General features: G+C 40.4%; 2 protein-coding genes across 3 annotated transcripts; both read left to right on the top strand.

Annotated features, from left to right (window-relative positions):
- Positions 1 to 179: 179 nt before the first annotated feature.
- LOC102224852 (trichohyalin) lies at positions 180 to 11467 on the top strand. Of its 2 annotated transcripts, none has more exons than XM_023348713.1 (18): positions 180 to 287; positions 633 to 696; positions 1483 to 1768; positions 1910 to 2015; positions 2129 to 2201; positions 2758 to 2867; positions 3049 to 3275; positions 3473 to 3711; positions 3854 to 3964; positions 4564 to 7449; positions 8598 to 8745; positions 8881 to 8986; positions 9239 to 9395; positions 9478 to 9543; positions 10298 to 10384; positions 10516 to 10624; positions 10742 to 10824; positions 11120 to 11467. In XM_023348713.1, exons 1-18 carry the CDS (start codon positions 268 to 270, stop codon positions 11174 to 11176), a joined length of 4935 nt encoding a protein of 1644 aa, XP_023204481.1. In that variant the 5' UTR covers positions 180 to 267; the 3' UTR covers positions 11177 to 11467. The 2 variants fall into 2 exon arrangements, with proteins under 2 accessions (XP_023204481.1, XP_023204480.1); XM_023348712.1 differs by having other exon boundaries at positions 2126 to 2201.
- A 6520-nt stretch (positions 11468 to 17987) lies between these two features.
- On the top strand, positions 17988 to 23637 carry LOC102224589 (ATP-sensitive inward rectifier potassium channel 12-like). The gene is made up of 2 exons (XM_005807035.2): positions 17988 to 18522; positions 21983 to 23637. Exon 2 carries the CDS (start codon positions 22102 to 22104, stop codon positions 23365 to 23367), a length of 1266 nt encoding a protein of 421 aa, XP_005807092.1. The 5' UTR covers positions 17988 to 18522; positions 21983 to 22101; the 3' UTR covers positions 23368 to 23637.
- Positions 23638 to 24309: the final 672 nt, after the last annotated feature.

Below are 24309 nucleotides of genomic sequence, written 5' to 3'. Positions count from 1 at the left end.
ATCAAGTTCTCTTAAATCACAGCATGGTAATCCTGTTGGGCTGTCGGGCTAATCCTACAAAACTCTAATGGAGTGTGTCAAGTTTGCATAGGATTACGTGTGGGCGAGTCTTTGTGTGGGTGTCATTGGGACTGTTCACCTGTCTGCGATTTATTCACCAGTTTCTGCCAGACAGGCTGACCCCTTTTTTGCACCGGGTGATCATATAAGCATGAAAACTTTTCAATTTTTGTTTCCATGAGTTTTTCCTTCACTTTGTAGCTGAAGATGGCATCCAAAAAGCAAAGGTAGGTCAATGTGATCTAATGTAACGTGAGTAAATGTTGCATGTTGTATAAAACATTTTAAGGCAGACATTGTTCTAGATCTGTTTCATTAAACATTTGTACAACTGGTCATAACTTTTACCAGTTCCAAAAATATTTTTGGTTACATAGAAAGAGCCTTTTTTTGTTTGTTTGTTTTTAAGTGAGAACATCTTGGAAGTATCTTCATAGTTTGCGCAGAGAGATTCACTTTTCTCAAAATTAAATCAAGGACATCCCAAACAATTTACATAAAAAAAGTCTACACTGACATTTGTATATATGTGAAGGTTTCCGTGATGATTTATCGTCTGTCTGTGTCTATAGCAGATCGAATGAGGCACTGGTAACCACAAAGATCAACAAACCTGTGCAAAAGGACAAAGAAAATGTAAGTATTACAATGTAAAAACCCGGCTGGTGTTCAAGTAATTCCAGTAGAAATACTAAATAGTTTTATTAAATAAAATAAGAAAATAATCTATTTATACAAACATAGGTCATCCAGCAATTGGGAATACATTATATTTGTCAATATGGATCTCAATTTAATAAAACAATAATATTTATACCAGGGACAAACCGTTCAGATTTGGCCTTCTACCATTAACAATATTCCCTGTGGACGTGAAAGTTGTTGTGCAATATGAGCACAACTACTTCAGAGTTATAATGTGAGATCTGCATGTGTTTTATCTGATTTATGCTGCCATAAATGGCTAAAGATCAGCTCGGTGTATTTACAGTCCGCACAAATCCCTAAGTCAGGCCTCCTCAGCCTTTCTGCTATTGATTTCTCTGCCTTGTGCTCCAGCCACAGATTAATTGCCTCTGCAGTAGTTGAGGTTGCATCTACAGACACTGGAGTGCACTGCCTATATGTGGTGGCTCTCATTTGATCAAGTGTGATTAAGTTTAAAGTGTGTGTGTGTGTGTGTGTTTCTGTCTGTGGCCTCGGTGTGGGTCAGATGGTACTTAAGTAAATTAAGAGCTCTTGTCAGGATTAAAAGCCTCTCCCACTGGGTTTATTGGATTGCATGTGTCAAAACACCCAGCTTGGCTGGGATGAGCATGTGGTGTGGTGTTTGATATTTCAACTAAGGAGCTAGAATTATATCTGACGTTTTTTCTTCTTCTTTTTTTTTTTTGAGAAAACTCTTGTGTTTTTCTCTTAAAGGAGCTCAGAGGATGTGTTGGAGGCAAGCAGAACTCCAGCAGCGCTCCTAGGACTGCTGGTGGGAAAAGCAGCAAAGGAAGTGACTCGGCAGCAACTGGGAGTAAAGCTGCTGGTAGAAGAGGCAGCGGCAGCCACCAGACAACCAGACCAACATCAGAACCAGCAAAACCAGCTCTCCGCCTGCGGAGCAGCCGCAGCTTTTCCTCCCTGCAAGCCTCTTCTCTGACCGCCGCTCCGTTCATGAGGAGCAGCCGCTCACTCAGCAGACTTGATGAGCGATCCACTGGTAATTGCCCTGTTTACTAGTTTCTACTAATTATGTGAGTTTTCTTAAATATGTGCGATCCATTATGCAGGGGTTATGATCATTTTCAGCAAAATAATATTTGAGATGCTTTGATATTTATGAGGTTTTCTGATTCCACAGCAGATACATATTATACCAGTGCAAGTTCACAAGTAAGAAAAGGACAAAGTACTGGGAAGAAAACACTGGATTCTGGGAGACAATCTTCTTCGGTGGAGAGAATTAGGTAAAGTTTAATTTTTTTTAATGAATATTTAGATTTTGCGAGTCTTTCTTTAGTGTTTTCTTTCTGAAATGCATCTTTTTTGTGTCCTTACCATTTTTAACATTACGCAGCAGCTCCACTCCATCCTCCTCCTCTGTGGTCTCGACTGCCATATGTCATCACCAGACCACGAAAGAAAAGAAGCAGGTGCAATATACACTTTCATTTTACTGCTGATCTGTCGTTTAAAATTGCACACATGTATTCACCGGAAAGTTAAAGAAAAAGAAGGTTTTAATTTTTTTTAGCATCACAGTGAGTCAAAATAAATCGAGACAAAAAGATTTAAAGAAAATATGACGAAGGTTAGCCAGAATCCAGTACTCTGGAAGAAAATCTGTGCATTGACCTTAAAAGGAATGTCCTTGCAATTGAATTGATTTGGAGGAAAATTAAGATGCAGAATATAGACGCCTATGCTGAATGTGAAAGAAAGGTGAGCTTAAACCAAGCATGAGTTTAAGGATATGGACTGAGTTATTTAAATTGTCTTATATTCAAAGAGTTTTGTTTGTTTTAGGGATGACTCCTGATGGAAAAATGTGTTACTTTGCAATTTGAAGAACGGTATTAAATGATTAATCATGGTCTCCTTTGGTTACATGAGAAATGTTCATTTTACCTGGTGTGCACACCTTTAAGATACACTTCAGATGTGTCAGGGCAAGATGCTGGAAATTAATATCTTTTTCTGTTATCACAGATCAAAGATGGGGTGTACACACTGTGTGCAATGACCGCTGGACTGAAGCACAACTGGGTGCAAGCAGTTTTTAAAAATGTGCAGCCCAATCGTACACAAAAAGACCAAAGGTAGGCTTTATGTTATTCCCTAAGGGACCTCGTTAAAGTTGACACAATTTTCCGGTGCACTACATTCTTTTCATTTCAGATTTCATTGGGTTTAGGAATGAATTTTGGAATAAAATGTGATAATTGTAATTTGAGTTGACATTTAACCCTTTGTGTGAGGAAGTGCAATTCTTTCTCCCAGCTCCGTTGCAGAGAATGAAGAAGAGGAGCTGGAAGACTGCAAAGAATCACGTGAACAAGAACTCACGTCTCAACAGGAGCTAGAAGGAACGCAAAGCCTGGCTGATTTAGACCCGTCATCCCCTCGCCCCCCTGTTTCACCCTCTTCTCCACCTGCAAATCCTCCACAGCAGGTGGAGGAGACTGAAGAAGCCCAGTGCCACCCTCCTGCAGAAACCAATGAGACTGGTGAGTTATGTCACCAGCCCAGATGTTTGTGATGCTGCATTAAGAAAATAGTAAAGTGTGAGATCTGTGCTAAAATTGATTGATAACGTGTGGAATATGTATTCTTTAGTGTTAAACGCATCAACATTTTTCTCAGTGAATATTTTTTTTATGAAACATAAAACATTTGATGAGACTAACAAGTGGTATTGCGACAGACGCATCTATATCTGTTGAGGGATTCCAGAGCGACGACTCCTCTTCAACAGTGGTGCTGTCTGATGGTGAGGATTTCCGGAAACATGCAGGTACAGAGACAGCAGCTGAGCAGCCGCGTTCACAGGGCTGTGAAACTGAGGCACAGAGGGAAGAGCAGCAGGTGTTGACAAACCCCACATGTGCAAAGGACCGTGCAGCACTGCTCAGTCAGCAGCAAACTGGGCAACTTGTCAAAGAGGTGAGATTTTATCTACAACAAAACTGCTGCAAACTGAAAATCTTGCATAAAGTTCAATGGGACAAACAAAATATGGATTATCTTGTTTTTATAGAAGGCTAGCATGTTTTTTAGAAAACATTTTGCTTCTATTTCTCCACAGCTGCAACAAACACAAAGAGAGCTGTCACGAATCCAGCAGCTAAACAAGAGTTTGCAGGACGAGCTGCAACAAGAACGAGAGATTATTTCAGAGAAACTTCTTTGTGTACAGGTGAAATCAGACATTTGTATGATTAACCTTGCGTTAAATTTATCTGCATCCCTGCTATACCTTCAATTTGAATACATTTGCTTTGAGGCTAAAATGTGTTTTCAGTAGATACCACACAGTTGCACTGATACCCATAACGTGTTTTTTTAAGGTAAATCCAACAATTTCTTTTCCCTCAAGTTGATCAGAATTTCTAGGAATTTGCAATTAGTAATCTAATGGTGTTTTGGAAGCACAGTGTCTCAATAGCGACCCGTACATTGCTAGGAATGCCATTAAGAAAACCTTTACGGTCCCACCATCACAAACGTAAACCTGTGGAGTTTATTAAGCTCAGCTGGGCTTTTAATCGAAGCTGTGTGCTTTGCTCTGCTGAGATTAATACTGAACTTTTCCGAAACCCACAGTCCAGGTGGAGTTAGGGTGAAACAAAGGATGGGTATGAGGAAAAACATCTCACACCTACTGATTAGACATGATGGAGGATCTGTGATGCTGTGGACTTGTATCTTTTACAAAGGGGAGTCATAATTAAGTTAAAGGTCTCTATTGTGCAAGTTGTAAGACTGAAACCTTTGTTCTCCTGATATGCTCTGCAGAATGACGCCAATTCTTCTTCAGAGCAAGCCTTAACCTTCCAGCGACTGCAGAGGATAAACCACAACCTCCGCATGGAGCTTGAAGAGCTGAAGAGGAGCCAGGAAGAGGCCAAGGAGGCCGAGCTGCGGCGAAGAGTCGACCTCTTGGCCCAGCAGGCCCAGCTGCTGGTGACCGGGGACGCCACCGCGCTCGCTCAAATGCACCTTGAGCAGGACCGCCAGCGGTTTCAGGAGCAGCAGAGGGAGTGGGAGCACAGCGTGACCTCCCTGGAGGCCCAGCTGAACGCCAGCGAAGAGAAGAGGAGGGAGATAGAGTCCCAGGTGGCCCAGCTGCAGCAGGAGCTGCAGAGCCAACAGAGCCTCCAACAGGAGGCCGAACAGCTTCAGAAACACCTCCAGGAGATGTCTGGCCAGCTTCGCGCTTACGAGGATGCTCAGGCCGAGAAAGAGGCCCGCCTGCAGAAGCACCTCTTGCTCCTCCAGGCGAGTCAGGAGAGGGAACGAAGGAGCCTGGGCGCCAGCCTGGCTCAGGCCGAGCGACACTCCCAGGACCTGAGGGACAAACTGGAGAGGGCCGAGCAGCAGCTGGAGAGCCTCAGCAAGACTCAGACGTGGACCAGACAAATCGAAGAGGCGCAGCAGCAACTGCAGGAGGAGTTGGCTCATACAGTGTCAGCCGTGCAGCGGCTGCAAGAGGAACGGGAGCAGCTGGACCGTCGCTGTGAGGAGCTGCAGAGCCAGCTGTCAGAGGCAGACAGAGAGGTGGGCAGGCTGCAGGATCGCCTGAACACAGAGGAAACACACTACTACAACCTGGAGCACTCATACGAGAGAGCCTGTGAGGATCTTCAGGTTGCTTTGGGGAAGGTGCAGCAAAGGGAGTCTGAAACACATGACATCCGGGAAGGCTATGAAAGGCTACTGGACAGCAAGGAGCAGGAGCTGAGCGAGGTCTTGCTGAAGATGGAGGTGTTGGGTAACAGCTTAGAGGAGACAGAAGTGAAACTGAGCGAAGTGATGAGAATTTGCACCTGCTCTTTTCCTCAAGGCAGACAGAAGGGTCAAGACAGACAAACTCTCGAGGCTCCAAACTCTCAGTTGACGAAGGTCTCTCAAGAAAGCAACAGCAAGTCTCTGGAGCACGCGAGATCCCGCTCCCTCTCAGTGGATGCATCATGCCAGCACCTCACTGCTGCTGGAGACGACTCGGAAAAATTCATGTCCGTAATCCAGCTGCTTGAAATCAAGCTGTTCGTCACCGAGGAGAAACTGAGAGACATCACTCAGAGACTGGAGGAGCAGCAGGGTCACGTCAGCTGCCAGGACCCCCAACTCTGCTCCCAGCTGACCCAGAGCCGAGCCACGGCCCAGCACCTCAGCCTGCTGCTCCACAGCCAGGCCAAGCAGAGCCAGCGTTTTGCCCAGGAGACGGAGGCCCGCTGCAGGATGCTGGTCGGCAGGTTTCAGGTGGCTCTCAATGTCGTCCAGGCCTGCGGGGAGAGGCTTCAGGCAACTCCCGTCAACGCCCTTGACATAGAGAGGCAGCTGGCCGGGGTCGCTGGCTGCCTTCAGCAAGGGGAGAAGGATGCTGAGAGACTCCAGCAGGAGGCACGCAACTTGAGCAAAGAACAGGGCAGGATCCTTGGCGACGAGAAACTAGTTGGAGCTGAACAAGAGATCGTTTCTAGATTTGCCAACACCCAGCCTTCACATGGCATGTCGGACGTGGGGAAGTATTTGATCAAGGAGCTGTTTGTTGTGGAGAAAATGGTTTCTGTCTTGCAGAGTCAAAACGGGATTTGCGAGCTATCTGCAGCAAAAAAGGAGGATAAGGTCGATTTGGTTCGCAGTTACAAGAACTTGATCTCCAAAATCTTGAGCCTAAAAAGTGAAGAAAGGATGGAGTCCAGAGGAACCGGATGTGACGGCGGTCAGCTTCTAGAGAGCCTGATAGGAAGGTTCTGCGCTGAAGCTGAGCTCATTTACGCTGCTCTGAAACTTCAGCAACAGAGCGTTATTCAAATAAACAGTCATGATCAGCGGGAAGGCCTGGCAGACATCAGCCCCTCTGAGTTGTCTCCTTACGACGAGCAAGCTAAAGATTCAGATGAAGCTGCAAAACAATGCATAAAGAAGCGACTTGAGGAGAAAAAGGTAGAGGAGGAGAGAGAAAGAGGTTTGTTGGAGCAAATCTTGTCTCGGCTGCAAAAGCGGGCAAAGTTCTTATGTCAGGTCTGCCAGGAGCTTCCTGTCAACCACACCCAAGTCCAAGAAGGTATGAACCATAGCAGGGACGATGTTTCTGTAGCCGATCTGACTTTTTTCCAGGAGCAGGTCAAGTTGATGTATTTGTCTGACAGGCTTTATTTAGACACAAGACAAGAGTTTCAGCAAAGCAAGGCGTCACAGAACAGTTTGCAAGATCTTTGCAAGGAGCAGGAGCTTGGCAGCGTGATGGAAGAGCAGGAGGCTTTAAACGAAGCCTTCAACCAGCTTCAGGACGACAACTGCGTGCTGAGAGAGGAGCTGGAGCGGGCCGAGCAGAAGATAACATCGGTGGAGACCGGGAACCAGAAACTCCTGGAAGACATGCAGAAAATCGAGGGTTGTCACAAGGAGCAGATACAGAAGCTGGAGGCGGAGTTTCAAGAGAAGATAAAGGAACTGCAGCAGATCCACGAGGAGGAGATGAAGCAGTTGCACGGCCACTACTCCAAATCGTGTGTTTCTAAAGAAAGGCAGCACAAACTGTGCACAGAGGAGATTCCCATCTGCTCTCTGTCTGACCAGGCTGTGGCTGAGCGCAAAGCACAGGAGGACGAAACCAAAGAAGCTGATGGAGCCACTCTGAGAGAAGCTTATCTGAAAGATCTGGAAAAGCTGCAGGTAGTACAAATATTTTCTCATTAGATTTTGAAAAAATATTTTCTCTGCTGGTGAATATAGAATATCTCTAAGGACATTTCAAGCAATTTCTTAGGAACTGTGCATTCATTGTGTCTTTGATGGATGAGCAGAGTACAAATGGCTGTTATTAAACTAAGTCTCAACTAGCTTTGCAAAAATAAACATTTGTACCTGTTTTATATGTGGACTTTGACTAGGTCATTATATTGTCTTACTGTAAAGCAAACTTCCACTCCAGTATTAGAACTTTTTCAGCCTCCACCAGGTTTTCCTCTGGGTTTCTCGTCCCTGTGAAAGAAAGGCTTCCCCAAAGCATGATGCTGCCACCTCTGTGTTTTACTGTCTTTCTGACTCATTAACCTTCAAAAGCGGGAAAGTAGGGAAATTTGAAATGTTGTTCCTGATATTGGATGATTTTGAAATGAAAAAGAATAAAGTATTTACATTTTTATTGTAAGAGGAAAAACTGGAAAGCTTTGACTTGCAGAGTAGCATCTGGACAACTCCCTGGTCCTTTGCAGCAAAGCAGAGCCGGCCCTAAGCATACGCGAAACGAGCTGCTGTTTGGAGTTCCTCAAACCTTTAGGGGCCTCTCACATAAATGTGTGAATTTTAACACAGACTATAGCTCTAAAATGTTAATATTTGCTTATTGAAAATGAGAATGCTATTAAGTTTGATTTGAGTGGTTCAGCATGTAGATCAATAAAAGTATTTCAAATAGTTCAAAATGGAAATGTAAGCAGGAATTGGCTAATTTATTTTGTGAAAGTACAAAGAACTGTTGACATAGTAGCAACCTGATGCTACAGGGTATAATCTCTGAGCTAAGTTTGTTCACAATTTCCTCTCATCAAATACAGAAGTAATCTAATTGGAGATTTTAGCCGCATCTGGCACAAAAACAGAGGCATCAGCACAAACAGGTATCACCCATTGTCCAGCAAGGGGGAGGTGGAGGAGGGAAGAATTGAGTGTTTGTTGTTCTTCTCCTGAGGTTAGAGGTGCAATAATGACCAAATTAATCATTTCTATTTTTAATATTATTTTCTGCTTTAGCAATAACAGAACTGTCCGCTTAAATCACCTTTGTTGCAGCCAACACTAGTTTCCCCATTTCGCTACAGGCTTCGTGTGATCTTGGGTTCACTGCCATGGAGGAGATGCACAGGAAGATCATAAAGGACCTTCAGCAGGAGCATCAGAAGCAGGTAGCCGAACTTCTGAGGGAGAAAGACCAGCTCCTGCAGGAGGAAACTGCTGCTACTATGTCCGGTAGATACAGTTTTATCATTTTGTCTGTCTGGTTCTTCTTCTTGGGAATTGTGCTAAGCACTTATTAATAAAAGAGAAGAAATAACCGTAAACCTCCAGCAGCAGGGATATGAAAATGACTTGTATTTTTTACAGCCATCGTAGCGATGCGGCGAGCTCATAAAAAGGAGCTGGAGAGAAGCAGACTGAATCAGCAGATCAGGGAGAGTGCAGACGTCTCTGAACTCCACATGGAGTACGAGTGAGTTACCAGAAATGCACGTTTTGGACCTCAAATGTTCCCAATATATATTTTTTTAAAAAAAGAAGAATTGTAAATAATTGATTCTCTGTTTCTCTTTATTTGTCCAGTAATGTCATTTTCTCATTACGGCTCTCTTACTTTCCGTTTTTGGTTTATAAATCAAATAACTGCCACCACCTAATGCAATTTCCTCCCAAACTCACTTAGCTCTCCAACATCCTCCATGCCTCTGCTTTTTTTCATTTGCAGGAAGGAGATCCAATTATTGCAGAGGGAGCTGGAGGTGTTGTCAGATCAGCACACGAAAACATGCCTGGAAAACTCTCAGCTGAGCCAGCAGCTGCAGACCGAGAGGGAATCAGTGATGCAGTACCAGCAGGAAAACCAGGAACTCAAACACAAGCAGGTGGAAGCATTTTCTTTTCACTTAGAGTGCGTAGACTCAATATTAGTCTTACAAAAATGTTTTATTTCTGTTTCCTGTCAAGAGAGAGCCAGAAGAAGTGACTCGGCTACCAGGAAGCCAAGCACAGTCTGATGTTTGCCAGATGGAAGTAGGTGTCTATAAAGTTTTGGGAGGGGTCTAATAAAGCAACATTTAAAACAAAAAAGAAAAAAGAAGTCATATTACCATTAATGTTATATAGGATGAACTCTGAAAATATGCACTAGTTTGCAAAAACAAACTAGTGTTTTATTGAGATTTTATGCGATTGTCCAAATCAAGGTAGCACACGAGAACTAGGAACAGATTCATCAGGATAAAGCTGGAATCATTTAACTTGGAACAAAAGGCAGTAGTTCCTCTCTACTGTGGCCGCATGCTTGCTCGGGATAAGGAACTATTTCAAAGCTAATGACTCAATGTAATCAATTGCACTTTATTTTATTGATAAACTTACCTAGTCAAACTTCAGCTGGTAATCTGTAGCAAAACGTAAAATTAAGTGTTTTCACAGATGCTTTCCATCCAATCTGATTATCCAATATTTAGCAAAAACAAAACAAAACAAAACTGGCAGAAACTTCAGTCTGTAAGTGAATACCAGATAGAGACAAACTCCAACAGACTTGTAGCTTAAATTACTACTACATGTGGATCTACAATGTTTCAACTCAAGGGGGATACATAGAAATTTCCAGATTTTAATAGTAAAAAAAAACCCAAACATATTAATTAAATCAACCCAGCGTTGATATCTCACATGAAATCCCCAAATAAATGTTGTATGAAACATGAGGAAATGTTGGAAAAACTCAATAGTTATGGTATATGTGTGACACTGTATGACGTTTCTGTTGTAATAGATGATCCTGAGGGCAAAGGAGGCAGAGATGCAGCATCTCAAACAGGAAGCGATCTCACTCAGAGAGGACTTAGAGATTGCTCAAATGGTAAAAAATCGTATAAATTTCAAATTTTATCAACAGGGATTATCTCTGTTACTAACAGAAGTTGTTTTGTGAATTCTACATAAAACGCACAATACATACTGTATTATTATGTACAATTCCATATTTTATAGGACAAAGTTTATGCGGAAAATAAACTGAAGGCGCTTCATACAAACAACTACAACGAAGCCAAGTTTGCCACTTGGTCTCCGAGCAGAGACGCTTCAGCACATCGTGTTGGTGAGTAAACTCTCACTCTGTCGTCATTTTAAAAGATGCAAAGTATTGTTTTATTTATTAAATAACTCTTAAGCTGGCTTCACATGGCCTTTTCTGCCACTTTGTCTTTATTTATAGATGACTCTGTGAAAAACAACCCTGCGATCAAAAAGAAAGAGAAAACCTCCTTCCTGCGTCAAATACGAGGATTCAGATCAAGGGTAAAAATCAACACAAACTTTTTTGTCATTTGTTGTTTTTGATATATGTAATTTACATTTGATTCATTTTTATTCTATTTACTAAATGAAAAATGGGATTATGATACTTTCTTCACATGACTGAGTTCTGTATCTATAGCTGGTTAGGAATGGACCAATTTCAAGATTTGTTTAGCTGCACCAGCCTTAGGAAGGGGCTGTAACGCTCAGCTCAACAGATCTAAACTATTATTCCTGTTTTCCTCTGTTTATGATGATTTTCCAGCTTTTCGTTTCTTCTTTTAATGTTTTTCAGAGTTTAAAAGACGGCCTTTCTACCCAAGAAAGGATGAAGTTGTTTGAGTCATCCTGATTTACAGGAAGCGAACTGACGTCACAGGAAATCGTCATAAATCTGTTTAAAGGGATGCTTGTGTTATTGTTCATTGGACATCATGTCGTGTGAGGTAGTTGTGTGAAGTATGACTTGAAGGTATGACCACTAGAGGGAGCAAGAAACGGGCTTTATTCCTCTGGCACACAGAAGCTCTGTCGGGTTTAAATTGTACTGTACATATGTTGGGTTGTAACTTCTTATATTTCACATGGACTTTGCAAAATAGTAGACTTAACACTGATGTTTTCATTAAAATGGTTTATTGCTCCTGTTGTTTGGAGTTATTGACAAAAGTCAGAGTCACTAGAAATCCAGTTGCTGCAGAGTAATCATCAGCTAAATCAAGTAAAATCATCTAAATAAACTATAAATGATGACATTTAATAACCAATTCCCGCCATAATTTAAAAAAATTTAAATCTGATCAATCAAGATTCATTATTTTTCATTTTAAACTGGCTCAGTTGTTTTCATTTTCTAGAAACTCTAATTTTGTTATGACAGAGTTTTAAATTGGCTGCCTTCATAAAGAACATTACATTAAAAATCAAAACAGTTCCTTAAACACCATATATTCTGAAACCACTCTTGGATTCTTTGTCAGCCTGTTATACAAAACACAGATTAGTTAAATATTTGTACTTTTAATTTCCCTTTAACATCAAAAAATATATATTTTACATGAATTGAATTGATTGGGGAAAATATTAAATGAGATTATTATTATTTTTCCAAATCTTTTGTTAAAATAATTTTAAAATAATTTGTTTTCTGTATATTTATATGTGTATATATATACACAGTATATTACTTTATTGTTTACAAAAAACATGTTGCAAGTCAAATGTGTGCATGAAAATCCACATGACAGTGAAATTTAAAACTTTCCAGTTAAACAAACAAAGACGCATGATTAAATACAAAGAGAGCAGTATAACAAAGTGAAGAGTTTCAGATTAGCTGCATTAGCGATGTGCGAAGTGAGAAATAAAATTAAATAAAAGTTTAGCACTTAAATCAGTACCTCTGACACCGAAGAAAGTCCAGTCATGGTAAAAGGAAAATGCTTCCTTTGTCTGTTCTCGGATGTAACGTGTACAAAAATCACAAGGTACATATTCTACTATTTATTAAACAAACATGCAGGAGAAATTTAAAAGTTTTTGGAAAACCAAGAAGAAACCTAGGTGTCTGGATATGTACAAGACAGAAACCTTGTATAAAAATGTTCTTGTGAAGAATATATATTTTTTCAATATGATAATATTAGGTAATTCTGTGTTTATGTTTAATCAGAGTAGAGACCTTCCACAGTTGCAAAAATGATCTGAAAATTGATGCTGGAGCAACTGAATACAAAGAAAATAGATAAATTAAATTAAGTAAAGTATATAATTTGTCTCCAGACAAATAGAAAGAACAGGTCTTGCCTCCATCGGTACTCACAGTGACACCACTGAAATCTTTTTTTCTGAATCGCTATGAGTTGCTGGGTGGTCTCACAGCCGACATGCTCCGCAGGTTCGAACTCTTCTGGATGACGCTTTGCACACCTCATGGTGTCTCCATGAATGATAATTGTATTTAGGGACAGCTGGCGCTCTTCTTCATGAAAAACAACGCAAATTTAATACCACAGGGGGTTTAGTTGAGCTTTCAATTTGGACGCCAGATTTCTCCTCTTAATTCTTTTAAAACAATGGGATATAAATGATTTTTTTTTCAGACACGATTTCAGTGAATCGTGTGTCAGAGGCTGTTCAGCACGTCTCTGTTCCTTAGAGTCATGTTGCTTCAGAGAACATCGCACCTCATTAAAACCCAACACTTGCCCTCCTTTCTTCGAGACCCCCACTAGGGAAAAACTCAAGTCATGTTAGCTGACACTCTGAGAACGTATCCACTCTGGAGGCTGTTTTTTTTTTTTAATGGATGCTCCACACTTCTGCACCTGCAAGCAGAATCTTGATCTGTTGGGGTTTGGTGTGTAAAAGCTTAAAACGCCACAAACAGCACCACCTCTGAACTTTCCTATCAAACATTTCTACACTTTGGCAGCTTAAAAACACAAACCAGGATTGAGGAGAAAATATAGTCACTAGTTTTTATTAAGGGATTGAAAGTTCTCCACAGGTGTAAGATGAAGGCAGATGTAGGACTACAGAAATTAATTTATTCAGGATTTTTTATTTTGAAAACATGGCAAAACATTGTATTCTCTAATTTAAGAATTCAACATATAATAATAATAATTTATATATAATATAAATATAATAATTTCCCTGCTGGGATGAATAAAGTAATTCTATTCTATTATATTCTATATATCTAAAGATTTACATACAGTGGAGGGCAAATAATTTTATATTTCTTTTGTATACATCAACACAAAACAGTGTTTGACTGCGAAGGGGAATGAAAACAAGGTTTTCATGTTTATTCGCAGATAAAAATTCAGTGGCTCATGCAAATTTATTCAGCCTCCATTAACCAGAGAAGCAGCCCACAGGCTTATGGTTACTCTGGAGGAGCTGCAGTGATCCGTCTTTGCCATCCAGCCATGTCGGGGAAACTTCAAACATGTGGAACAAGGTGCTTTGGCCAGATGAAACCAAAGCTGAGCAAGAAACCAACACGGCGCATCACCCTAAACACACCGTCTCCACTCTGAAACACGGCGGTGGCAGCGTTATGGTGTGGGAATGCTCATCATCGGGTGGGACAGGGTTCATAGACTTTCTCCATTCAGTCTGACTGAGTTTGGTTGAGCTAATGTGCAAAAAAGAATGAGCAAGAATTTGTAGCTAAAACTGGAACAAAGGTAACCAAACAAATAGCACACTATTAAAATCTTTATATGACAAAATAAAATAAAATCCCCACCACAATTATGTGCTGTATTTTCTATGTCAAACACATAAAACCCTGGTTGGAAAAGGTTTGCGAATATTTAGGGACACTGTGACTAAATGGTTTCATGTTGCAGTCACATTATTTCTTCACCAAAAGTCGCCCTTCTAATAATAATATGTTGATGCTTATGTTATGACTTCAACTAAATATAAACAGCACAAACTTACGACAAGTTTAATCTCCAGGGAAAAAACATGTAATCAAGTCATTTGCATGCAATCATGTTGTATAGATAGATTCACATTCAATAATCTTAGTAAATAAATTAACACACGCTGAATGGAATAACAAGCCCGTCGTATCACACATGAATTTGCTTCAGCTGGATTCTGCATTCCTACATGTGGGATGGATTGCATGTGTGTTGGTGTGTGTGTGGGTGTGTGTGTGTGTGTGTGTGTGTGTGTGTGTGTGTGTGTTTTATGAGCACCTGCAGGGTTTCTTCTAGCTCGAGCTGCCCCACCAAACCAGGTCTTCATGACTGATCAGCGGCTGAGGTATAAACACCGGTACGCAGGTGCATCTGCTCGGGCTGTAAAAATAAGTGGCCCATTTAGCCAAGCAGAGATCAATTATAGCGACCAGTGTAGAGGCTGTTCTCGGATCGGTGAGTACAGCCTGTTTCCAGAACCAAACCTCTACTGCTGTGTTTACTCTGCAGCTGAAAGGACCTCCCGGATGGTCGTTTTTGGCTTCATGTATGACGCTGTGGATAAAACATTCAGCAAAATGAAGTTTATTTTTGTTTGTTTATTTTATTATGACACTGTTAAAAAAAACAACAACAAAAGGAGGAAATATCTAAATAAATCAGGTCCAGAGGAGTGTGACCTACATGCAACTTGTTTGCTCAAACTTAGATTTATCAGTGTTTCCATGACAATGGATAAATCCCACGTTGTTCACTTAGGACAAATATAAATTTGGCACCTGGCTGGAAACAGCAGCCTCTGCCTGGAGGATGATGCTCCTGATTGATGTTTGAAGAACTCGCTGTAATACTTATCTTATTCTTGTCAATTGTGTCAGGAACAGACATTTGTTTTTTTTTACAGATTTTCTTTGTTTAAATCGTTCTTTGACCCTTGATACTATAGGATAAATGTGATTCAACACATGGGTTTATAAGGTTGAAGATCAGAACCTTACGTCTCTTGAGAGATTTCTTTACAAACTATTTATGATTATTAAAAATAAAATTACACTGAATTAATCACAGCAACATAAGACTTGGGTTCAGCCTTGCTGTGTGGTCTCACAGCATCAAAATGTGACAGTATTTCATTTTCAATCCACAGTCTTGATCAGAGGGACTGGAAATTTTAAAATAGGAACCCTAACGTAGCTGTTTCCCTGGTGCATAAGAGGCTAATTTCTCTTGGCGACTCTTCAAATTGGGAAAGCATGACAGATGTGAGATGACGTCGATAGGCAAGGTGTGCTGCCTTCATGGACGACTGTGGCTCAGGGGGAAGAGCAGCAACTGGAAAGTTGGAGTTTGATTCCAGCTTTCTTGTGTCACACGTCGTGAAGTTACTTAACCTCAAGTTACTGCTGATCTGTGCTTCGGAGAGCGAATGTGTGTTTCAGATTCCTCTCGCTGTTTGATCCAACTAGGCAAAGCCAGTAGAAACTGGCAAAAGGGCTTTTACAAAATCTGGGTACCAGTAAACGGGCCAGCAGTGTTTTTATTTACAAACAATTATTTATTTTATTCAAGACTTTATCTCTCTAATACAAATGTGTATTTTTCTACATTTTCATCAAGATATTGTGCTGCTAAAGTGAAAAATCTTTCTATTTTAAGGATTTTTACACTTCTTTACTCTGGGTGCTGATAAACATCAAAGATGGTGATGTACCATATATTTCTCTGAAAAACGTAAGGAAATCAGTAGGAATACACCTGTGATTATTTTTGCATGGTTTAGCAAGTTAAGCTATTTTCAATGGGGGGAAACAAGTCACACTTTGAAAGTTTATTTCACAATAACAGTAGAAAAAAGATACTAAATTAATGCTTTAATAATCTAGACAGATTCTTAAAAACATTTCTCATTTTATTCATCATTGAGATTACAATGTTTTGTTGATTTTTTTTTTTTAAAAAAACAGAACTTTAAGATTTTTTATATGTTGAGATTTTCTTTCTACAACATTCTTTATATATTAATTTTGAGTTGCTTGTGTTGTTTTCTTGAATTAGTTTGGGTCTTGTGTCTCAAAATATATTAAACTCATGACAAAAGGTAAAAATTCAAATATAGAGATTTAATGAGTGATTTGAGTATAAATTTGTTTTAATAATACCATTAAAATCTACCAACTAACAAGGGAAGGCGTCATTTGAAAATATTTTTCTCCCATCTTACATTTGATGGCGTAAAACCTCCCAGCTCTGAAATGGATAAAAATAACCAGACGTGTGCCGGTCATCTGAAAGGTGATCAAGTGTGACCAACCATTGAAACTGGCTGAACCTGGCCCAGTTTGTGCTGCCGCAGAGAGGAGGCCTTTAAATAACTTGGTACACAACGACGAGGCTCTGGGTTTACTCCGTCCCGATGGCACCCTTTACATCATCATCCCCATCTGGTCTCCAAACTGAACCTGTAACCCATTTACAGTTCTGACAGTAACTTCGTACAGTGGACGTCTGCACAGGAAGCAACAATAGTTTTCAAGTTGCTTTAAAATGTTTCTGTGGTTTTCTCAGAGTTACTCTCATTTATGGCCACTTCAGACTAAATTTGAGATAGCTCCAGTGTTTTTTAGTGTTATATTTAGAGGAGCAACGTCTTGGTTTCCTTCAAACAAGCTGAACTCGCAAAGACAAAATAAATCAAATTCAAGTGATATGTTTTCCGGTTTGTTTTTTAATCCTTAAAAGAACAATATGAAACAATTTAGTTCTGCGTGATGGACACGTCGTCCGGGCAGAAATGTTTTCTTCTTTGTCTGGTAGAGTCAAACTTTATACATAAATCCTGCAGTAAAATGGAGCTTTGAGACTCGCCAAAGAGTTCTGCATTTAGGTTCTTGTGAAGTTAGTCTCCTTGGCAGAAATGACTTTGTTCTTGTTGTTTTTGCAAGAAGACGAACAAACTCATGTGTGCATTTGGACATATGGAGAATGCAGAAGATTGTTTTCTTATTTAGAACAGAATCAGTACCAACCTAAAAATTTCAGCAGCTCCTTCAGTGATGCTCACAATCTCTTTAAAGGCATCCCTGAAGTGTTTTTTTTATAAATTTTGCAGAAACGTGCAGTTTTAGTAAGCTTTATAATGTCGCTGTTGCCTATCAAGTTTATTATTATTAACTGTAGGCATAGATTAAAAGAGTCTGGGTGCTGTAGAAAGACTTGCAACCAGGTTGTTGATTTATTTTTTATTTTTTGCAGCTTCTTCCTGAACAGACTTGTCTAATACATTTTAAAACCCTTCCATTTTAACACGGGAGTCCATCTTTTAGAACAAAATAACAAATATATTATGGAAAATATTAAACTTAAAGTTAAGAAAGCAGCTATTTGCAAGTTCAACAGGAACATTTCCAATATCCAAACGAGTCTAAATGGAAACCAAACCAATCTCTCTGGAAGTCTTTTCTCTGTATTCAAGTAGCTTATAGTGAAACCAGTTTCATAAGAACAGTCATCATGTTTAGGTCACACTTGCACGCGTTAAACCTGATGGAACCAGTTGGTCCTTTCATCAGCAGTTCTCATCAGCCGACCATCAACACTTCACCGAGGAAGAGCGTGTAGTCATTTCCAAATGCCAAGTATCTACAGTGACACCGTGAGAGGGAGGGGGAGGACCAGAGATGAGCCGTGAGCAATAGTTCACTAGATGTGGGATACGGAGTGGGATATGCAGCAGAACAAGATCAGATGGCAGATATACTAAGAAAGTGAGAGACACGTGGAAGAGGAGAGACTGTCGGCCACCGCTGCTGAGAGGATAAACTGTGACGAGTCGAATTGTTGATTGGACCGGACCAGCAGGCCATGAATTCATTTAATTAGTCCGCTGTTCTATTTTGAGATAAAAAAAATTATAATTTCAGAGCTTGGCTGAAGTATTTCTGTAATTTATTTATTTTTTATTTTTTGTCTGTTTCTGGACCCCTGGACATCAAGCAGAGAAGGACAGACTGGGACCCTCTCCAGCTCTGGTGGAGAAATAGATTGTTTTAAATCAGGCAGAAACATGAAGATATTAACTGATTACTTGCTTTGCTTTCTCGGGATGATAGAGTGGTTTTACCCTTAACAGAAGAGAAGAAGAGAAAGGAGCTTGAAGAAAGTCATGCAGCAATTTGGCTAGTGAAAAACAAAAACCTGGAAGCTTTGGAACAGAAGGAAAAATAAAGATCTGCTTTTATCAAGAACACATGAACAAAAGGTAAGTTTTTCTTTTGATAACACATCATAGTGAGGATGGATTTATTGTTGGATTATTGCTCATCTCACAGCTCAAATATATTTCCAGTAAGAACAATTCACAGCTTGCCGTCTCCTTAGCATTAATGTAACAGCACAGCAGGCAGAGTGTGATTTGTGAGAAAGCAGACGAGCTTTGGCACGAAGAAATTTGAAAATAATATCCCTCCGAAACTCACATTCTGCTTCCTAGCAACTAGATGATCAGGAAACAGGAACTATTGTTTAAAAACATGCAAAAAATAAAAATAAAAAATGAAAATAGGTTGTTATAATTCAAAGAGTAGTTTGACACTTATTTGTACTTGTCCCAGTACAGTGAATTTGTCCCTGCCCTACTTTTTTTTTATTACATGCACCTGTTAAATGAAGGGTAGAAACGGGGAGTTATCCAAGCTCCATGATGGTGACACTGGCAGGACAGACTACAGGACTCCACCAAGAAGCTTTGTTAAAACAAATTTGAAAAAAAAAAAAACACATATGTTGCAAACACAATGCATTTATTTGATGATTCCTTCATCATCAAACTGATAAATATGAGAGAAAGCAAAAAGATGGAATCATATTTTCCTATTTTGCTAGGAGGACCCAGATATTAGTATTCAAGTTCAAGTTAGAGGAACTGGTTTTGTTATGCAAATCAGTTTCTCTTTTTTTTTCTAACAGCTTTTAGAGACTAAATTAGTCTCTCCATTTACAACTCAAACATGCAGTATGTCTAAACCTAAAGGGCGGCTTTTAGTAAACATTTGCATTTTCTTACTAAATGCCATCATTCAAATGGATACTTAGCCATTTCTCCACCAATGTGACCCCTTAAACCTTCTGCCCCCTTCCTGTCTGGAGGGCAGCAGATGTCCAGATATTTTCTCGTCTTCCTATGTTAATATGAAGGAAACTTTTAGGATGAAATGTGTATCTACATTTAGTCATCTAGACTAAATGTAGACCAGTCTGTTTTACCCAATAAACCATTCTCACACTTCGATCCACATTCAAGAACCACAAACTTCAATCTAACAAACAGAACGCTTTGCGGAAGCAGGTCAACACAAAGTAGTAGTGGATTGTCGAGTGAATAAAACAGGAAACCAGATTTCTATTTATTTTTTTTTATTTTTATTTTTTTACAAATTAAAAAGAAGTCCCCTAATTTTTGTCCAATTTATTAAACTCTTGTCAACTCCTCTCTTGAACACTTGTTCTCTAGCCAAAGGTTAAGTTGCAGACGTGAAGACATTAACTCTTACAAAGAAACTGGTGATACATGATATATTGGCATCAACACTGGTATTGGCTGATGATAGCCTTTTTTTTTAACAAATCAATGTCTGCCCAATACGTGAAACTGGGCCGATATTAACAATCGATATTGATTTCCATCTTGCTGCCATTTGTGTTTCAGGAGCTGGAGGGTTTGGCTACGTGGCATTTGTTCAGTCATGTAACTAGTAGTGATGCAGTACAGGATTACGGGATGTTTAATTGAAGCAGAGAAGCAGTTTTGTGGTCGCTTTTACACTGTGTCGAAAGTGTAGGGAAATATGTATAGTATTGGTAAACAGCATTATCAATGTCAGATATTGGACATCAATATTGGCCCATATTTTGACATTAGTGCAACCCTAAAAACAGCATTTAAATTACACGTAATACTAAGAGTAAAATAAGAATTTAATGGGGAATAACCCCAGAAAATTCAGTCAAATAAAATTACTTAAAAATAAATATTGAGTAGTGAAGGCTGAACAAGTTTCAGTGTTCACAGATTAGCTATTTTTTTCTAATTAAATGTAAAAGGTCTAGTGTTAATTATTTTATTATATGGAAACTATTTCAAAATGAGAGAAACGATTGTAAAATTATGTTAGCATCTTACTGAATTGCAGTATCTGCAGTCTCTCAAAGTTGAACAGATTATACTTTTTCTGAATTTTATAAGGATGCCACTTTGTTGGCCTGTTATGTAAAATTTTAAATGCTTCTTTGTGCAAGGACATCACAGACTTTACAACTATTTGCAAAAGTTGATCCCAGTTATGCAATAAAAAACAGAACATTTGTGTTTATGCGATGGTTCTAAAAAGTATTCACTCGTTGTTGGGATATTTCACTCATCAGGTCCTACCACAAATTCTCTATTGAATTGAGGTCTGGGCTTTGACTAGGCCACTCCAGAACATCCACCTTGTAATCTTCAAGCAATTTATGTGCACCTCTAGATGGAAGATTCAGGTTGTTGTCTTGCTGGAAAATAAATCAGGGTCACATCGCATTGACAGCTTCTTGAGCACAGACGGGGGAAGCTGGTGAGAGTAGAAGAAACGCAGGGGGAAGGGCATTACTTTAGGAAAACTTGTTAGAGGCTACAAAAGAGTTGTAATATGAAAGATAAAACAGGATAGAGAAAGGAGACGAATACTTTTAGCTCAATACAGAGTGTATGAATAAAATAAAAGTCTGATGAAGAGATTAGAAACTCCCACTGGAAAGTAATAATCAGCCACTGCAAAGTCAAAAAGTTAAACACATCTGACTTTAATCACACTATACCACAGGCTAACATGGATCCAGAGCCTTCGGGTTACTTCTTACAAGGTGAAATAACCTAGTTTCGAACATATGAAAGAATGTCTGCAAGAATAGCATTATCTTAGCTTCAAAATGGATAATCTGACAGTTTTTTAAAAAAAACCCTCAATTACTACTAACTCACTCAATAGTAATTAGATGCCTGAAACTTTAAGGGTAAGTCGAGTTAATCATTTTTTAAAGCACATACATGGTCCTGCGGTGTTTTAAACCATTTTTTTTCCTTACTAAATGTCTTTGGTAATCACTTTGAACGTTGCCATCAAACCACTTGTGTCTGAGCCGACCTCTGTTTCAATACCCAGTTTTCTGCCTCATCTTTTTTTAGCCCCTATTACGTTCCACTTCAACCTCGCAAGGGAATCACACAGCCTCATCGCGGTACTCCAGTGCCTCTAATAGTTGTGCCAGCTGGAGGAAAAACAAGATACGTCACATAAAGTGGCAGGGCATTGAATTAGCTGGCTATTTCTGTACCTTGATGAGCTTTGAAATGTTTATAGTATGAACCAGAGTATTTCCGATCATGCAAGAGGAGAAACGAGAAAGTCAGACACAAATCAATGCCTTGATTGTTGTTGAAAGGATGTTTTGGAGGGCAAAGGAAAAAGTCAAAGTTTGAAACTAAAAACACTGAAATATGTCTATCATATATTCAGAGAATGAAGACTGAGCATTGCATTTGAAACATTTGGACTAAAAGGACAAATCAAAATAAGCGCCTTCAACTGGTTCAATGATTTTCATCACACTCTTAGTTTTGGTGTAGTTTGTCTGTTCCATCTTTGTACTTGGTGATAACATTCTGCCTGTCCTTTCCTTCCCAGACGTTGACGACTGATACCAAGTTGTGACCAAACAGAGCTGTGCACCTCTGTGAGAGGGCTCAGCTGTGCATGAGCCAGGCTTGTTGCGTGAAGCCCCCCTGGCTGCGTTTCACTGCGGCATGAGCGTAGGAAGGGCCCACCACCACCACAGCTTTCTGTCCTCTGAAGAAGAAGGACTCAGACTCAGCACCATGCCGGCCGTGGGCAGCTTTGGCAATGGCAAGATCCACACAAGACGCAAAGGCCACAGCCGGTTTGTCAACAAGACCGGCCAGTGCAACATCCACTTCTCAAACATGGACGAGAAATCCCAGAGATATATGTCAGACATTTTCACTACTTGCGTGGACATCCGCTGGCGGTACATGTTCCTGCTGTTCAGCCTGGTGTTTGTGGTGTCCTGGCTGACGTTCGGCTTGGCCTTCTGGGTCATCGGCCTCCTGCATGGTGACATGGAGAACAACAGAGAGGATTTTGTTCCCTGTGTCAAGCAGGTAAACAACTTTGTGACGGCCTTTTTGTTCTCCATTGAGACCCAGACGACGATCGGTTACGGAGCTCGCTACGTGACGGAGGAATGCCCAGCGGCTGTCTTCATGGTGGTCTTTCAGTCCATCATGGGCTGCATCATCGACGCCTTCATGATTGGCGCCATCATGGCCAAGATGGCGCGGCCAAAGAAGCGTGCAGAGACTCTGCTGTTCAGCCACAATGCGGTGATCGCCATGAGGGATGGGAAGCTGTGCTTCATGGTCAGGGTTGCCAACCTGAGGAAGAGCCACATTGTAGAGGCTCATGTTCGGGCTCAGATGGTGAAGCCCCGCTACACAGAGGAGGGCGAGTACATCCCCCTGGATCAAATCGACATGAACGTTGGCTATGATAAAGGCACCGACCGCCTGTTTTTGGTCGCTCCCCTCACCGTCATCCATGAGATCGACGAAGAGAGTCCCCTGTTTGGCATCAGCAAGCAAGACCTGGAAATGTCCGACTTTGAGATTGTGATCATCCTGGAAGGACTGGTGGAGGCAACGGCCATGACGACGCAAGCGCGAAGCTCTTACCTGCCGTCTGAGATCCTGTGGGGCCACCGCTTCGAGCCCGTCATCTTCGAGGAGAGGAGCCAGTACAGGATCGACTATGCCTACTTTCACAAAACCTTTGAGGTGCCGTCCACGCCCAGGTGCAGTGCCAAAGACATGGAGGAGAGGAAATTCCCAACGTCTGGCGCCAACTCCTTCTGCTACGAGAACGAGCTGGCCTTCATAAGCAGAGATGAGGATGTGGATGGAGACACTGAGACGGAAAAAGACAAAAGTTGTCCGTCGGAGCTAACCCCGACTGACCGCATTCAACCATCTTCTCGAAGAGAATCTGCACTTTAACCTTTGTCTGCTGACAGAAGGGCTGTCATGGCTGAAGTGGGTCGGCTTGTGAATGTCATTCTGCAGACACTGGGACACCCATGAGGACATCTTCGTTACAATTTGAAGACCAGTGGTACGCCATGCCTGCCACACAAGGAATAAATTCAAAATGTCACAGGATGCACAACTTTTTCTTCCTTTTGAGATGGTTCATGAGCTTTATTAGATGCAAACTAATTGAAAACTGTCCTACTGACGAGGATCTTAAATCTGAAGTGCATGAAATCAACATGGTTTTATATATATATATATATATATATATATATATATATATATATATATATATATATATATATATACTGTATGTATGTATTTTGAGAAAAAACTTCACAGCTTAAACTGGACCAGATGCAGCTGCAAAATGACAAAGCTTTGCAGTGAAGCTGATTATTTAATTTGTAGACTATTTAAACAGATTTTCATCTCAGCATCATACCGTACAACTGCAAGACTCAAAGTCATGCCAGTAACTTGATAAAAGGGACAAAAGCGTAAATGATAAATTAACTAGAAAAACTCCTTGCTATAAGTTAATACACATCTTAAAATCAACCGCAGTCACAAATACACAAACACACACACCCACACACACACACACACACACTACCTTGAGCCTTTCCAAATTGTGTCACCTCATCTCAAACCAGTCCGGACCTATTTCTAACTCACAAAACTTCTTCCCACTTCACCATCATCCTCTACTTTGTGTTGTTTTATCACAAAATCCCAGTTAAGCACATTTGTCCACAATGTACACATGTGGTGTATCATGATAAAATGTGTTCTTACTAAAAGAGTAACTGCTCAGAGCCAAAATGCAACAAATACCAAATCGCTAAAAATGAAAGATAATGTCTTCTTTAAAAAAATGTTATTTAGCTAGTGTAATGCAGTTGTAGC

This window comes from Xiphophorus maculatus, chromosome 16, assembly GCF_002775205.1.
Source record: "Xiphophorus maculatus strain JP 163 A chromosome 16, X_maculatus-5.0-male, whole genome shotgun sequence".
Classification (NCBI taxonomy): domain Eukaryota; kingdom Metazoa; phylum Chordata; class Actinopteri; order Cyprinodontiformes; family Poeciliidae; genus Xiphophorus; species Xiphophorus maculatus.
Note: the sequence above shows the minus strand (reverse complement) of the source record. Positions and strands in the feature narration are given on the sequence as shown.

Bases quoted from the DNA above. Each gene is read 5' to 3' on its own strand.
- LOC102224852 (XM_023348712.1), top strand. From the start codon at position 268: ATGGCATCCAAAAAGCAAAG. The intron at 2,016-2,125 runs GTAAAGTTTAAT...AACATTACGCAG, and splicing joins TCTTCGGTGGAGAGAATTAG to CAGCTCCACTCCATCCTCCT. The intron at 10,825-11,119 runs GTAAAAATCAAC...AATGTTTTTCAG, and splicing joins TACGAGGATTCAGATCAAGG to AGTTTAAAAGACGGCCTTTC.
- LOC102224589 (XM_005807035.2), top strand. From the start codon at position 22,102: ATGAGCGTAGGAAGGGCCCACCACCACCACAGCTTTCTGTCCTCTGAA.